Source organism: Hippoglossus stenolepis, chromosome 15 (genome assembly GCF_022539355.2).
Source record: "Hippoglossus stenolepis isolate QCI-W04-F060 chromosome 15, HSTE1.2, whole genome shotgun sequence".
Lineage (NCBI taxonomy): Eukaryota > Metazoa > Chordata > Actinopteri > Pleuronectiformes > Pleuronectidae > Hippoglossus > Hippoglossus stenolepis.
This window is the reverse complement of record NC_061497.1, coordinates 9,678,963-9,695,575: the sequence shown is the minus strand read 5'-3', so window position 1 is coordinate 9,695,575 and position 16,613 is coordinate 9,678,963. Positions and strand designations below refer to the sequence as shown.

General features: G+C 41.3%; 1 protein-coding gene across 6 annotated transcripts in view; it reads left to right on the top strand.

Moving 5' to 3' along the window:
* LOC118122168 (glutamate receptor 3) overlaps positions 1-16,424 on the top strand; it is a 72,019-nt gene extending 55,595 nt beyond the window's left edge. Inside the window, exons 13-16 of one of the 6 annotated variants that reach the window (XR_004698433.1) lie at positions 6,158-6,405; positions 7,180-7,294; positions 12,427-12,541; positions 13,743-13,878. Coding sequence is in view for 5 of the 6 variants with exons in the window: in XM_035178713.2 (XP_035034604.1) it covers positions 6,158-6,405; positions 12,427-12,541; positions 13,743-13,988 (609 nt within the window). In the remaining variant the exon portion in view is untranslated. Of the gene's footprint in view, positions 1-6,157; positions 6,410-7,179; positions 7,295-12,426; positions 12,595-13,742 lie in introns of those variants that run through there. The other 5 variants (XM_035178713.2, XM_035178712.2, XM_047343497.1 and 2 more) reach the window with 5 other exon arrangements.
* The last annotated feature ends 189 nt before the right edge of the window (positions 16,425-16,613 follow it).

Below are 16,613 nucleotides of genomic sequence, written 5' to 3'. Positions count from 1 at the left end.
AGATTTGTTCGTTATGTGCTGTGAAACTTTAGAGAAGAAGTACGAGTTGTCATTATAATTCCAATTCGTGGGCCTCCTTAAAAAGATCTGTAATGTCAAAGAAGGCGTCCTACTCCTCGGAAATGGAAATGTCATTCCCGTCTAATGTCCAGCTCTGGGCTGTGCCTATTTTTAGTCCCGCTCTGTCTCTGGGTGTGATTGCTGTGGTGTGGGAGACATTTAATAAATACAAACCCTGCTCTCCTTCAGATTTGGGAGTGATCAGTGTGGTTTGTTGGATTCCGACGATGCCTCAGCGCTCACAGCTAACACTCTCCTGAGATCAGTTAATGCAAATATGCCGAATTACACTGAGGATGATACGTTTCTATTAGATTTACTTTTTTCCCACACTTGCTGCTGGCAGGAAAGAGCTTTTTATCAAACATGATCAAATTAAAGCATGTGTAGCTTTCAGAGAAACACACGCTTGGTTGTGCTGAACAGTGGAAGGGACTGAGTTTGCAGGGATGTGACTAAGTGGAGACGTGTGAATTGTTTCTGCGACCCGACTGATTTACCGTATAAAAGGTGTTGGAGCGGAATGAGCTGCTGAATTGAAGCTAAACTGAGGTAGAGCAGTCACCATGAAAAGATTTTGTACTGCAAAGAGAAGAGGAATCAACACCATTTCAAATATCTAGATAATATATAATATAATATAAAGATTCTGCGCTGAGTTTCTCCTCTTCTTCTCTGCAGTAATTCACACTAGACCTGTAGGAGCGGCTCTGTTGATATGACTCGAGGGACCGACAACAGATGTGGCATTAAACTAGACACTAAAGTTTGTTGAGATATGCACCAGTTTCACTTTGTTTAAATACCCCTGTTAGCGCTTTTAATCAATAATAAGTATTATACAAGAGGTGCAGTTAAAATAAGAGGATAATGTAGGGGAATAAGACGTGTATCCTCTCAGGTTTTATTTATTTAACGCAATTAAAGAACTGCTCCAACTCACAGACTGGTTGTTTCAGAGGCTTCCTGGTGAATCATCATTACGTTAAAAGCAGCTCCATAAGCAGCACTGCTAATCCCGGCAGGTTTGTCACGCGGTGGTTTGTCTAAGGTCGTCCTGAGCAGATAATTGACAGGCGTGTAGTTACTTCATCCTGAGTCACAAATATTCAGCTTTTCTCCATCCACACTGGAAATGTCAGTGCACAGGATTCCTTCCGAGCAGCAGTTATTGAAATGCGGTGATGAGAAGCCAATGATTAATAGGATAGGTTTTTACAGTGATCTTCAAAGAGGATGCGTGACCTGATCCAGGTCACGCAGCCTCCGTAGAGCTCGTAACCTATAATGATGTCTAACGCAGTCATTTTAATGGCTTCATGACATTAAAGGTTCATTTAAAACACACTCTGTTCTCAAGCTGCTGAGCCCTGCAAAGCCTTGGACTAATTGTTTGACTTTGAATTCCAAATCTGCCTTTCAGCATAAAAACAGTTGACATATTTTGATTCATTATTATTTATTATTAGGCTTTTTTATGTATTTGGACAGTTTCGAATCTTCATGCTAAGCTAAGCGTCCCCTGGCTCCTGATCTTCATATTAAATATACAGATATGGTATTATACTGTCATATAACTCTCAGCAAGAAGGCAAATAGGCTGAACTGCAAAACATCAATATAAACATGTCATCCGCGTTTTGCAATGAATCCTTGCATATTATGCTCCTCGAAGTTAACTTGCCTCTAACTGCAGTGAAGTTGCATTTTGATACATGAATAACTTTCAACAAGCTGCTGATACTATCTCCGCTCCTCACTTGACTGTGGTGAGATAAACTGGTACCTGGAAGAATCCCAGTTTAGACCAGTTTGTTTCCACAATGGAAGATGTGAAGTCAAATTCCTCACTGACGACAGGATATGACCTATATCATACAGAATACAGCAGAATAATATGTGCTGTAGTGAGGAGATTTCTCAGTGGATATGTCAGCCTGACAGCATGATGGGGTTTCACATATTTCAACAGCGGCGATCAACCTGCTGCCGACGAACATGCATGTTCATGTAACCCAGAAAAGAAGTGCTGTTTTCACACCGTGTCCCAGCCTGTCATCAGCTGTTATTGTCACGTTAAGAGTGTTTACATGAACACTTGAATGAACTGAAATCGTGCATATGTCAAGAATGATTCACTCACTAGCCCGAGCCCACAATCCATTACATCTTCGGTGAATTATTTATGTTGCAGTACACAACACTGGGCTGACATAGTTTGCCAGTTTGCTCCAATGTTTTCTGTTACTTTCACCTACCAGACGTGATGTGGGACTGACTCACACGGCTGCTGAACGCACAATCTGGACAAAACTCGATACTCAAATAATTTAATATGTCATGAATGCAGAATATATTCTAGTTACAATTCTAATATGTGTTGTAAATTACAAATTGGTAATACCATCATTACATGACATTTTAAATAATAATAATAATGTTATTATTTATGCAGCACATTTCAAAACAGCCATTTACTTTGCTTTAAGAACAGGACAAATAAAAACAAGAACACTAAACATGGAAGAAAAGGAGCAATTTTATACAATGTCATTTAAAATCACAGACAATAAATAATATAATGCAAAATCTAAAATCAAAGAGAACAGATTCAATATTGGAACATAATTTAAAAGTAAAGGTTAAAGAAAAGGATAAAAGAAACTAAAAGCAAAAAACAATCAAGAAAAAGCCAGTTGTTAAATGTCATGGAGAGCCAAACAAAAATCGGATTTTCTCTAAGAACTTGCTCCAGACGTCAGATGCTTCTGTCCTTCTTCCTGCTTGTCAGATTATGAAGCTGGCTGTCGTCCTATCACCATAAACCGGGCCAGCAGCTGCATGAATACATGTGACGATAAGAAAGGATTTAGCCCAAAGTTCCCTCTAAGATTCTTCTCCATTTCCAAGTTTAGAATAGAAGGTGACATGAGCCCAGTTTAAAGCAGATTCTGGGTTTGTCTCTTTTTTCCCCCTCCTATTGTGGACAGCTGTGTACTCCAGCTCCCTGGCGGCCGGCGATCAGCCTCTCGCTGGCCGTTTTTAGCAGCGTACTGAGTGTCAGAGCAGGGCTGTGCTGTGCATGTCTGTAGCTGCTCCAGCTGGCAGCTGACTGGGCCACTGAGGTGAAGCCGTCAGTCCCGGAGCAAGCAGGTCCAACATGTTAAAGACGGTGCCACCACACAATGAACTGTAACACAAACTAAAACTCGCTGACCTGGTATTTGGCTCAATATCACGTGGATTCATGTTAGAACAGATGACTGAAATGATTAATGGCTGATCTCTCATGATTTCAGTCTTTTTGATTGGTTTATGTTTTATGGAAATATGTTCACCTTTTGCTGATAAACCAGCCGTTCTTATTTGTACAAACTGGAGCATAGTAGAATTCACTGTTACGAATAGCTAGATAGCCATTTTATGGCCCCTGATTTAGAAACATACTAGATCTGCAACTTCTGATTGATGGAGATACATTAATAGATCATATATAAGGGGCCACTGTTGGGGAAACAAACAAAACACAACTAAATGTGTCCTAGGGCTCTAAAAGGTAACAGCAGGCATATAGTTCCCTACTGTCACCCACGTAATCTATCAATAAGATAGAACAGAAAGATAAGACCTAAACCAAAAGATAGTGGCAGTCACAGAGAAAACGGGGGTGGAAATAAAATGACAAACTCTTAGGATGAGCAAAACCAACAACACAGAATCAACAACACAAACTCAGAGAAGCAACTGAAGGTGTTGACCCTCTGAGAGCAAACAAACAACTGAACAAGGAAACCAAACCTCCTTATAAACCCTCCCAGTCTCAGCTGATTGCCACCAGCTGAGGGAGGTCCCAGGTACATCCCATTGCTCCTGATGAGCTGGAGAAATTGGAGCCTGATCGACATGTGGTCTCCATGGCCATAACAATAACATATTAAAGAATAATAATATTTAAAAGCATCTTTATTTAGTACCCATTAAAGGTTCAGTGTAGAATTTAGTGGTGAAGTTGCACGTTGCAGCTGAATAACCTCACCTCACCCTCCCCTTCCAAACATGACAGAGAACCTGAGGCAGCCTTCAGATGTCATAAAAACTCAAAAGGTGTTTAGTTTGTCCAGTCTGGGCTACTGTAAGAAAAACATGGTGGCCTCTGTAAAGAGAACCTGCTCCTGATGATAATATAAAGTATTAAATATAAAGGGTAAAGAAAACAACAGTTCATACAATTTAGATGAAACACACTAGTGAAAACATCACTCGGATTATTTTATGCTCAATTTCTGCCAATAGATCCCTTTCACCTAAATCTTACACACTGAACCTATAAGGCATAACCTGTATATAATTGGAGTCAGTAATATCTAATGAGAGATTGTTCCACACTAGGATACAAGCATGAAATGTAGCATGTGGTGGCATCAGTGACTTCCACAGAGGAATGTGTGTGAAATCTTTGCAGTTTCATATTCAGTTAACACCCGACAGTGATGTGTCTGTCAGCGTCTTCACTCGTTACATATATCAAGCTGTTGTAGCATCATGCTGCACAACAGGTCGCTGTAAACACACCGTGTGACACATTTCAAAGTGACACAAGCGTCAGATCCGATGCAGTGATCACGTGGCTGTGTAAAAGGATGGATTCGATTATTATTCAAAATCAAACCCTGATGATTGATTGCTGCTGCTTGTAGGAGCACAATCTGAGGAGGAGGAGGAGGAGGAGGAGGAAGAGTAGGAGGAGGAGGTCAGGGCGGTGTGTTCATATTGATACCAAACATGGTCGGCAGTTTGCTTCTGCTGAGCTGCCAGATTGTCAGACTTCAGGCTGCTGGCAAAAGGCCCACTACCTCCGCTGCACTGTTTGCATTTAAAGGGTGAATCCACTCTGAACTGCTAAGAGCGTCAGCGCTGCCCTCTGTGAGGCCAGCGAGCACATCACACGTAAGTGGTGTCGCAGCAGGTGCTTTCATGAATGAGAACATCTGCTGTCACGTGGCTGACGTGGCCATGGAGCACAGCGGCTGACGCTGTTTGTTTTTTTCCCTGTGTGACTCAGAGTTGGGAGGAATAGTAAGAAACTGAGGAAATATTTTCTTTCTCACTGAGGGTTGGTGAAGAGGTTGATTCCACTCACATGTCTTTGCATAACGTATTAGGGCTGTCACTTTTCCCAAAAGTTTGAATGAATTTGACATAATTTAAAATTCGCTAGTTCATAATTCACAATTGGATCTGATATAATTTGAATACCTCCTCCCCCTCTTCTTCCTCAGAGCAGCTAACCCCAGTTGACTAATCCCTCCCCTGCTCAAAGGGGGCAGCATGGCTGGACATTGGGGAAGGAGGGCTGACCGAAGTTGTAGATCCAACCATATTTTAAATAGAATAGTGTGCCAGAGCAGTCGGGCAGCAAGGCACACAGTGGCATGGACTTTTTGTTTTTGTACAACCTAAAGCAGCAAGGCAGCGGCTTCTCAGGCGCCTCGTTGTCGTGATTGTCTGCTCAGGACGGCTTTTTGAAATGATATAATATTGGCTCACTTTACTGATAGGTCAAGAGGGCATGCTGATGGTGAGCGCCCTCTGGTGGATCAGGAGGCAAACTGCTTCTGAGGGTCTGATGTGCTTCTCGACTGTACATTATAGTTAGAATATGAACTTTCCCCCCCATTTTTGAATGAATTTCAGATAAAAAAAGGTGACAGTCCTATTAAGTAGGGACTTTGAGCAGGAAGTTGATTATGTTGGCTGAACATAAAACTCAAGAACACAACATGCTAATAAAAGAGTGAAATTGTTGCAAGTTTTTGTACGACAAGGAAAAGGTACAAATAAAATATAATTAAAAAAAAATCTCCGAAAATAACATTTAGATTCATCCCGTCTTTCCACCACGATAAATTCTCAATAGTCCTTAAGCTAAGCAAGTCGCCTCCAGGCTCTAGTTCCAAACCACCAGTCTCAGAAATGTCTAACTTCTACTTTTACTCAAACCCACAGCGGCTCATTATGAATATTTTTATGACTGTGTGATGTTTGATTTATGCATCACTAACCTGTCACTGTCTTCTCTCTGTGTCCTCTAATGCAGCGCTCCAAAATAGGAGTTTATGAGAAAATGTGGTCTTACATGAAATCGGCAGAACCGTCAGTGTTTGCCAAGACAACACCAGACGGGGTGTCCCGGGTACGAAAGTCGAAGGGCAAGTTCGCCTTTCTGCTCGAGTCCACTATGAACGAGTACATAGAGCAGCGGAAGCCGTGCGACACCATGAAAGTGGGCGGGAACCTCGACTCTAAGGGCTATGGCGTGGCCACACCTAAAGGCTCAGCATTAAGGTGGGTGGGATAATATAACAATATCCTCCATGTTGTTATAGTATTCCACCTACCCTGATGTCTCCTTTTGTCATTCTCTTCTCCCTCACCTCTTTAATTCTTCTTTTTTTTCCCCAATGCATCAATGAGTGAACAGTATTTTGAGTTATTTGAATTGAATCGACATGTTCAGCCATTTTGTGTTTTCTGTCCTATTTATCTGGTTTGTGTCCTCGTCACTTTCTTCTTCCTCCCAAGGCTTTTGGTGCACCAGTCTCGTGCAGTCAATCCATTTGAATGTCGTTGTGCACCGTCACTTTCCCCAGTCTTGTTTATTTGGCTCTTCCCCCTTCAACCTCCCCCCCCCCCCACCCCCCCACCCCCACCCCCTTGATCTGTGTGGTGCTCTTTTGCATTGCTTCTAATTCTACACTGAAAGATTTCTTTCCTTATTCATTTGCTGGTGAAAATGCTGCTCTGTCAGTTGTGATGAATGTTAAGCTGCATGCTGGATGTTCTTATTTCTAATTCAACGACGACAGAATGTCCCCATCCCGCACACTTCAGTTACGAGCAATGTAACCCTCCATGCCACCACCTCTCTAATATTTGACGTTTTCTTTGCTGTAAAAATGCTTCTTACCCTCCCACACCAGTGAAATTCTTTACCAATTTGTCCCTCCCGTGCTCCCCTTCTGAACCATTGATATCTATCACTATTCTTTACTAATATTCTATATTAGATTTCTCACGGACCTGTTCATTTTCTTACAAGTTATGTTTTATCGTTTCAAGAAATGCTGTTAACCTGGCAGTGTTAAAACTGAATGAGCAAGGCCTCTTGGACAAATTGAAAAACAAATGGTGGTACGACAAGGGAGAGTGCGGCAGCGGGGGAGGTGACTCTAAGGTCAGCCTCAATGTCACCAAAGTCGGGTATCCTAGAACAGAGTAATCGGCAAGGCTGTCGTCACTGACTCCATAGTCTCTGGGCCAAACTACATGTAAACAAGCTACTTATAAATTTTTAAGGTGCAACTGTGATCAACTGGGAACCCTTCACTTGGCTAATGGAGGAGAAAAACGACAATAATGTGTAGAATTAGTCGAGTATTAGACAACCGAATAATTTATATTGTGACAGTTGTTTCTGTGTTTTTGACCTGTGGTTATGAAAGACAGAAACCAGCTTCCCCTCTGTTTTTTATATCTACAGGCCAACGTTTAGGCTTCCTATCTATCCGTGGTTTTTAAAAATTCTGCCAGAGGGATTAGAGTGAATGGAATTTCACACCCTCAGCATCTGTAAACTGAGCGATGTATGCACTCTCCAATCAGCCGAATGGCGTTAGGCACGGGAAACAGCGTTGTCTTGAGGGGACTAAGCATCACAGGCAAACGTGAGAATTCTAATGACAGAGTGAAAACTAACGGTCCAAACTTTTTTTTTTTTTGTCCAACATCCTCTCACCGAAATCCAGAGTAATACTGACAGAAATCTTTGGTTGGTCTTGACCCTAAGGCCAGTCAAAGTCTTTCCATGGCAACCCTGACCTGGTAAACCCTGCAGTAGTAGAGTGTAAGATGTGACCGGGGGCTCCATTTGTGCAAGCAGATTTGATTCACATCACACATTTGTTTTAAAAGGATTCTTCATAATTAATTTATGCTTCGTGTAAAAATATCAGTGACTGTGGCGAAGACACATTCAGACCTTAAAGCAACACTATGCAACTTTTCCTACCTTAAAATAGCAGCTTCAAAATGAGTTGATGGTTCAGTGAGGTGGAATAAGGAGAATTTCATTACCCAACCCTCACCCTGATCACCTGTTCTTGCTCCATGTAACTCTGGTGAGCAGGTACGATCTCATGTGAGAAGTGTGTAACTGACTGATAGTCGCCGCTTCAATCGTCAGAACCAGGTCCAGCAAGTTCCAGAGTAATGCTGAACTGTAGATCGGTTAAAAAGACGTAAGGCTACATCCATACTCCTAAGTTTTCATTTGAAAACTGTTTTCAAACTAAAACAATCCTTTTTGGCTCCATATCAGTTTTAATTCATACTAACATGCCTGAAAATGCATATCACATGACCAGTCGTGTACACTGGGCATGTGTGTGCCAATGTGCACAGGAAGTATTTGGTTGCATTTAGTTGCAGAAAGAGCGAGGCCACAAAGAAGGTGCAGCAATGGCATGGGTTTATTTTCTTAGATCGTCCATGTTGAGTTCTACACTGGTAGCCGAAGCCAATAGGCTAATGCCGGGTGTTTTCTCTGGAAGGGGGTCGTGAAGGGCGTCGTCAGCGAAGGCTACGTCGTGACCTAAAAGACCCAATCAGCAAACGGCTGTGAGTTTCTACATCATTGTTTCCAAACATCTCCATTTCTACAATGAAGCCCTGTAGTTTTCAAACTAAAACCAGATCAACAGCGTTTCCAAACTTCTCTCCAAAGTTGTGTGGACGCCAGGAGTGTACGTAGCAGAGCTGATTTGTCTAAGACATTAAAGTATGGATATAGATTTAGAAGTTAATCGCTCAGACACAGAGCCCAACAGTACTAATTACCATGTGCGGCTGCAGAGGGCGCTGTTGCTCAGTAAAAGTTAAAAAGTGTTGCTTTAAAGTGAGATGATAACAAGATAATGGAAGAATGAAAAGTTGCATAGTTCTGCTCTAAATGTCAAATTAAAGCAAACAGGTTAAGGTACATTCTCATGTGCACACGCTCTCCAGCATATAACATCCATACTTATACTTTTTCAGAGCTGTGCTCGTCCGGCTCAGCTCTGCAGAAGAGCTGACACCTTTTACCAGATCAGTGTGTCTATTAAATACAGACATCGATAAGGATTTCTCTTTCAATCAAATCTGTTGTGCGACCTGTCTATAAATGAGGCCCCTGATCTTGTGTTTCAGACACCTGGGCACAGTAAAAGCTGTGCTACTGTGGATCCATCTCTGCCTCTGCTCTCCAGCTTGCCTCATGACCGCGGCACTCTTGGCACATTGTGAGAGAAGAGACGCGGCAAACCTTTCTGTTATTAACTGTAGTCATTCATTTCTGAGTGAGCAGAACATGGATGCTACCGGTGGGATAACGCAAAGACGCCGTCTCCTCTCGCCGGCAATTTGCCTCGATCCCTCGGTTAGAAAGAGAGTTAATGATCGGTGTGACACTCTCACATCTGACTGCCATGTTTCCTTGTCTTTATTTCACTTTCAGAAAGGCACGTGTGGGTAATTCAACAAGTAAATGTATTGCATGTAACTACCACTGAGAAAATACAGCGCAACAACAAATCAACGATGTTATTCAAATTATCTGTATGTTGTAAATCAGAGATATTTTAATGTTTATTTCATATGCAGACGTGTTCACAGGTATTTTTATCAATCAGAGCTGGATGATATAAAATATCCACAGGACCGTGGGTAATTTATGTATCTAGAGTGTGATGTTTGTTTGATTTGACTTCATACAGAATGTGATTTATGTCTTAATTTGTGCATGAGAGTCCGTGTTGTGCACGTGTGGTTCATGTTGTGACTTGTTCCGTGTGGTCATGAGTGTGTTAAGATGCTGTTTTCCTGTTTTGCAGACAGTCTGAAGGCTAAAGTTCTGATGTGAGGGGAGCAGACGTTTATTTGTCTCTTGCACACAGGCTCAAAAAAACTGCCGGGGACGGACACAATCAAAGACACAACTGAACCATCCAATATATGATAAGAATACAAATAATAAGAATAAAATCTAATAAAACTATCATTAGATTATTTTTTCTAATAAAAAATATTTTATAAGGTAAATCATAAATATACATGTATGCATATATATTTAACTTCCCTCTTTGGAGCTGCTATCACACCAGAGGTTTGGGACAGTTTCTGTCTCTGCAGTACGAATGACTGATGGAGTTATTCTTCAATACAGAGCAAAAATACTTTAATAACACTATATTTTATTTCTTAAATGACCCAAACTGCATCAAGACGAAGAGGGAAAGTGCCCCCCCCCCTTGCCCACTTATTCTTTTTAATAATTGGTCTGTTCAGCAACATGTGCGTCCTTCAGTATCTAGATTTACTAGTTTAGCTTGGACTTTCAGGTTATTGCTTTACTTTATTGTCAAGAAGTTTCCAGTGTTAAACAAAACGTCAAACTCTGTGTTTCTACACATAGAAATACAGTATGTAAGAGCAGATGATGGGAAGAGGGGAAGGTTTGAGTGTTTCTGAGCTGTGAACTCAGTGAACTCAGTGTATCATTTTAAAGTCCATGGCCACCCCCTGGTGGTGAGGGTCTCACAAAAGTTAAGTCTTTGTATTTGTTATGACATAGAGAAAAATCAGTTTGATTCCATGGGACACTGCAGACATTGTCTTAACCTGCAGTATTGACCATTATGCGGCTAAATTATAAATAGTTCAAGGTTAAATGTGACACCATGACTGTAGCTGAATTCTGGTTTCTGTTCAGGGACGTCAGAGGTCAGAGCAGCTAGAAGCAGCGGGGACTTGATTCACGATGTTTACAGCGAAACAGTTTGAAATCGTAATCTTTGATTTGACGGCTTCTTTACTTTTATGTCTCATGCTGACCTGAGGCACTGAGCTCTGAGGGCGTCACAGGGAGGTAACACACACAAAAGCAAGAGTCACTAGATGCTCATTAATAACTAGAAGGACACTCAGTAGAGTTCATACGTCCCCTTAAATTCAATCCTGCTGCACCAAATTGTACACACTCCCAATTCCCTGAATTTGGCTGATTGTATTTCATCATGTTCTGTGTATTATTCCCTGGAAAAACTGGGAGAATGTGGAAAAACACACTGTTAAAGAAAGTGAATCCACCCCCAGTTCAGATCTGCAGTTTAATGGGTTCTTCTCCGACCCAAACCACGTTCTTTAAGTTTCGTGGTAATCAAGTTGTATTTGCGTTAACAAGCTTAAAAACATACAAACCCACCAACCAACAAACGGACGGGGATTAAAACATAACCTTCTCGGTGGAGAAAACAAGCTACAACAACGTTAATATTTTAAACTGTGATGACGTTTCTTTATATATCACACAAACAACTTTGCCTTTTCAAAAAGCTCTGACTGGAGACAGGACAGCACATCGTCCACTCAACGTGCATGACTTTTCATTTGAATTATTATTATTATCTTTCTTTAATATGATCAGAAAACAGGATTTGTGCTCAATTTGACGATACAAAGAACACAGTGGTGAATGCAATATATTTGATGATGTTGGATTACGAACGCTGTCATTCGTTCTGAAAAGGAAATCAGCCTGGAAATGAGGCAGTCACGGAAATTAAAACAGAATGTCTTGCAAAACCCAAAATCCCCAAACTGAGTCAGAAAGTGACATTTTCTTGACCTCATCTAAACTCACTGTAACCCTGATCTAAGATAAAGTCAAAATTAGGATCTAAATGAGTATGTTTGCTGTCGTTCTCGCTGCTAAAGATGTGTTTCAGTTCGGGGAATGACATTGGACCCCCTGCTGCTACGATTGAAAGGGGTGATTTGTGAGACATTACCCTGAAATCTCCGAATTTGGACTGCTGTGTTTTGTCTGTTAGTCAAGAAAGGGTTCCTGTTCGATTCACCTTGCTAAACTTCAAAAAGGCTGCACATAGCAACAACAACAACAACCCCAAAAAAGTGCCCTCAGCGATTCCTGCCTCTGTTTCCTCTCATTCTGTGAAAGCTATGCAGCAGCTGCTTTATTCTGCAAGTTCAAATCTGTTCCTCTCCTTGTGATCAGTGTGTGCCGATTACTCAAAGCGATATAGATGGGGTCTGGCATGCTAGGGTAGTCATGGATTATGAAAGGTCATATATTTATATCTATATATATATATATATATTTATTTACATACTGTAGTATTGCTTGCTTATCTGTGATGTGTTGGCCAGGACCCTACTCTATCGCTTTGCACAGTATAAAGTAGTTTTAAAAAAGTTGAATAACATAAAATAACATAATAAAATGTTATTTATGTTATTTCCCACGTGAAGAACTCCTGTAAACCTTGCAGTATTGAAACTCAGTGAACAAGGCATCTTAGACAAGCTGAAAAACAAATGGTGGTACGATAAGGGTGAATGTGGAACCAAGGACTCTGGAAGTAAGGTCAGTCGCTGCAGGTCTTTTTACACTGATTGCCAAATGCATTTTGACCCAACTGTTCATATGCAAACATCCAAAGCATAAACATTGTGTCAGACATGTAAACCACGACATGATATAGTATCTGAACACTCGAGTGACCGAGACATTAACGACTAGATCTGCCTCACACATAGTCCAATGTGTTTATTCACACTCTGATCATGATTCATTACATTAACATGTTACTGTCGTATGCAGACAATTCTAAGATTTGTAAAAATTGCAGCATGATCACACACTATTTTCTTTTGACTTCATACCATCCAATTTGAAAAACCATAGAATTGAAACCATTATACTGCTATCTAGTCTTACCAAACCTCTATTGAAATTTAGTTTATTGGTGTTCTTATTCATTTGTATGCAAACAGCGCATGTTAACTCTGACATGACCGGCCGTGTTTCCCCCCAAAAGGCGTCCTCACTCTGACACAGACCCCACTGACCTTTAAATACCATCTGAGCACAAAGTGGTCCGATGGCATTTAATAGTCATGTCTCATAGATGGAGTGTCCGAGTGAGGAACTTTCTTTTCTTACATCTTCAGTCCATTTAAATAAGTTTATCCGCCAGTTAACGGACTTTTTTAGACATCAAGTGCAGAAGTTACACTTGACGGCCTGTAAACTATCCCTCAGGGCCCGGATGCAAATGGTAAAACTCACATAAATGAATTTCAATATTACTGTTTGGCTTTTAACAGCAGCAAAATGGTTCAATTCGCCCTCCACAGCTTTGCCACTTTGATTGTACAAATGCAGTGTGTTGACGTTGAAGCAGCTACAGTGTGATAGTGACTGAGGGTTTAATGTGTAGACCTGTACGACCACGACCTCCTTCCTTTAGAGGTGGTCTCGTAAAGAGACCATGAAGCAGCGTAGATAGCAGCTCTCTCTCTCTACATTCACCTTCCCAGCTCTTTAGAGTGGAAATCACCCAAGAGGAGGAATTAGACACATTTAGGTTTTATCACACCTATTGGTTCAATTTAGCAACTACACCTCAGGAGACACAATTAGCTCCTCAAGAGTTTCTGTGTAGCCGTAGTGCAGCAGAATGTACATTTAGGATTTATGTTAGCGTGGGTGTAGATGTTTGTTTGTTGGTCAGCCTCAAGTCGGTTTTGGAAAAAGTCTTAATGGTGGTCTTTACCTCCCCCAGGACAAGACAAGTGCACTAAGCCTGAGCAACGTGGCAGGAGTCTTCTATATTCTGGTAGGAGGGCTTGGCCTGGCTATGACCGTGGCTTTGATAGAGTTCTGCTATAAGTCTCGGCAAGAAACCAAAAGACTGAAGCTGGCAAAGAACGCCCAGAACTTTAAGCCAGCCCCTCCGGCAAACACCCAGAATTTTGCCACGTACCGTGAAGGCTACAACGTGTACGGGACAGAGAGTGTTAAAATCTAGAGGGTGAGTTGTTTTTGTTGACCTGAAAGTTTCTGACTTGAATTGGAACGTTTTGCGATGTGGAATTGAATGAATGTATGTGTCAATGACTGTGTGTAAAGATGGACGACATCAGTTTTCAGCTGGGGCAATTTCCACCAAATGTATTAGGAAAAGTAACCCGATGTGAGAACCATGTTCAGGAAAGTTGTACTTGACATGACTCATTAGTTTGGTCCATGTCTCATCCAGTAACATGGAGGAGGTAGGGTTTACGACCTACAACTCAGCCAGCCACCAGGGGGCGATGGAGATGTTTTGGCTTCAGTTTCAGGGAGCTTTCGCGTCGTCCATCTTTCTTCACAGTCATCGGTATGAATGAGTGAATGATCAACATGTACATTATGAATTATTTGTCTTTCACGTTGAGTGAACCCATGACGTGATCTGCTGTGTGTCTTCAATGTGTGTTTGATTAACTCATGATTGTCTTTCTCATAAAAAAAACGTGTATGATACAAACCATGATGGAGGTTAGTATTGAATTCTGTCTTTACCTGTAAAATGTGCTGTAAAATATCTGATTTGTACCTCCTCCTTTACGCCTAAATTACCGACTTAGTATAATGTCCCTTTGCCAGTAGAGACGTGTGCCTCTGTTTGTTCCCACGGTGCGTCAATGTCACAAACGCACTGAAAACCGAGGCGCTCTCTCACCTCCCTCTGTTTCCAAATTAGCCCGTTCACCCGGGTGTCTCGTTTTCATCATTGCTAGTTGGAGCTGATAAAACCTTTATGTCTAGCACAGATTCATTTGACCCAGGAGTGAATGCCCATTGCATCCATTCCCATCGCAGACGTTAGTGGGTGTTAGTGAGTTCTTTGACCAGTGGAAAAGGGCATTTAGAGTCGTGGTGACAGCTGAAGATTTCTTTCCTGCATCTCATATTTGTCCTTTGCACATCCTGTCTTGGCTTTGCAGAGAGGAAGTGTGTCGATTCCCACTGGTGCATCTGGATGGAAACAGCCCCTGCGTGTGACCCCGACACCTCGCGGCTGGCATCCCGGGAGCAGCAGCCTTCCTTCTCATCAGCTTGGACACAAGCCTACAAGTTAACAAGTGCTCATTTTGGGGTCGTGAGACCCGTCACACTAACAGAGGGCAATGACGCAACAGGACTTTTTGCTTCTGGAAACATGGAAGTTGCCTCTTGTAGTGCCTTATGGAGCATTTCGGCGTCATGGCAATGCAATTAAAATTGAATTCACTTGAAAACAAACAAAAAAAAATCTGTGGACGTTGGGCAAACCATTGCTTCAAATGACAATTAGACGAACTGTTGTAATTTTTTTCTATTTTGAAGAAGAAGAAGAAGAAGAAAAAAAAGCCATGAATTGCAATCAAAACATCCTGGAGTACTTATTGAGTCACTGGAATCCTTTACTGACATATTTTGTGGTGAAATCTTGAGTTGGATAAATGTTATATTTAGTGAAGTAAAGTCATTTTCTTGTTTTACTATAAGACTATTTTCAGTGTCATAATATTTAAGACAAGCATCGATCGATAAGGATAAGTACCAATAAACCAGACGACATTTCGCCCCAGTTTTCATGCAGAAAATATCAATAATATGAAAGTAGTGGTCATCTTAGGTGGTGTTACTGTGGAAGCCTGAACGTACAACTGACTCTGTTTTCACTTAGACGCTTGTTTTAAATCAACTCGCTGAGACTGCATTTGTTTTAACTGCCACACTTTTGCAGCGGGACGGTTTTTTATTGACATGAGGTCGGCTTTTAATCACTTGTGCCATACTTTGAAATTCAGAAGAATTAGAGAATCCTTTAGACGTAGGTGGCCGACCCCCCCCTTTTTATGTAAGAGCATATTCAAAAAGGTTCGACTGGGCTTATGGTTTACACTTTGTACACACTTAGAAGCTGCTCTCGTGTAAATGTCTGCAGCTGTGGATCTTTCTGGTCTACGATAACACACCATGGCTTCTTTGGTTGTGATGAGCTGTCCGCGTCCATATGCAGAAGGAGAGCTGGTGAACTGTACATTGAGGAGAGAGCTATGAATGAAACATTTGTCTGTTTGTATAAGTGAACTTTTTATAAAACTGAAGGGGAGAAAAAAAGCTGAAAAAAACGCTACAAACCATGTTCGCCTACATTCGTTTAGTATCTCAGACTTTCTCATCCTTTTTCTTCCCAGATAAAGTGCATGTGAATTTGGTGATGCGTTTTTCGCCAAACTGCAAACTCCAGAACGGACCCTGGTTTATTGTCGGCTGACGACGTTAGATCCACTTTGGTTTTTAGTTTCTCCAGTTCATTTGTAACAGTACCTCAGCCATGAGAGTTGCATGTGTGGACACAGTGAACCTCTGTGGAGAGGACATGTACAAAGGATTTTATTACATTTCCTTAATAAAAGCAGGTTTATATTCATCTTGTGCACTCACGTCTTTTTTCCTTTCCAAGTAGAAAGAACATCTACATACACTCAGTGTGAATGTTGAACAAGACAACCTACAGGCTATTTTCAAGGATTAAGAGTAAATGGAATAAAAAATAACTTAATTTTTTTTCTTCTAGTTTTATTTTACTGATTTGGCGATAGTTTACACATTTAAGCCT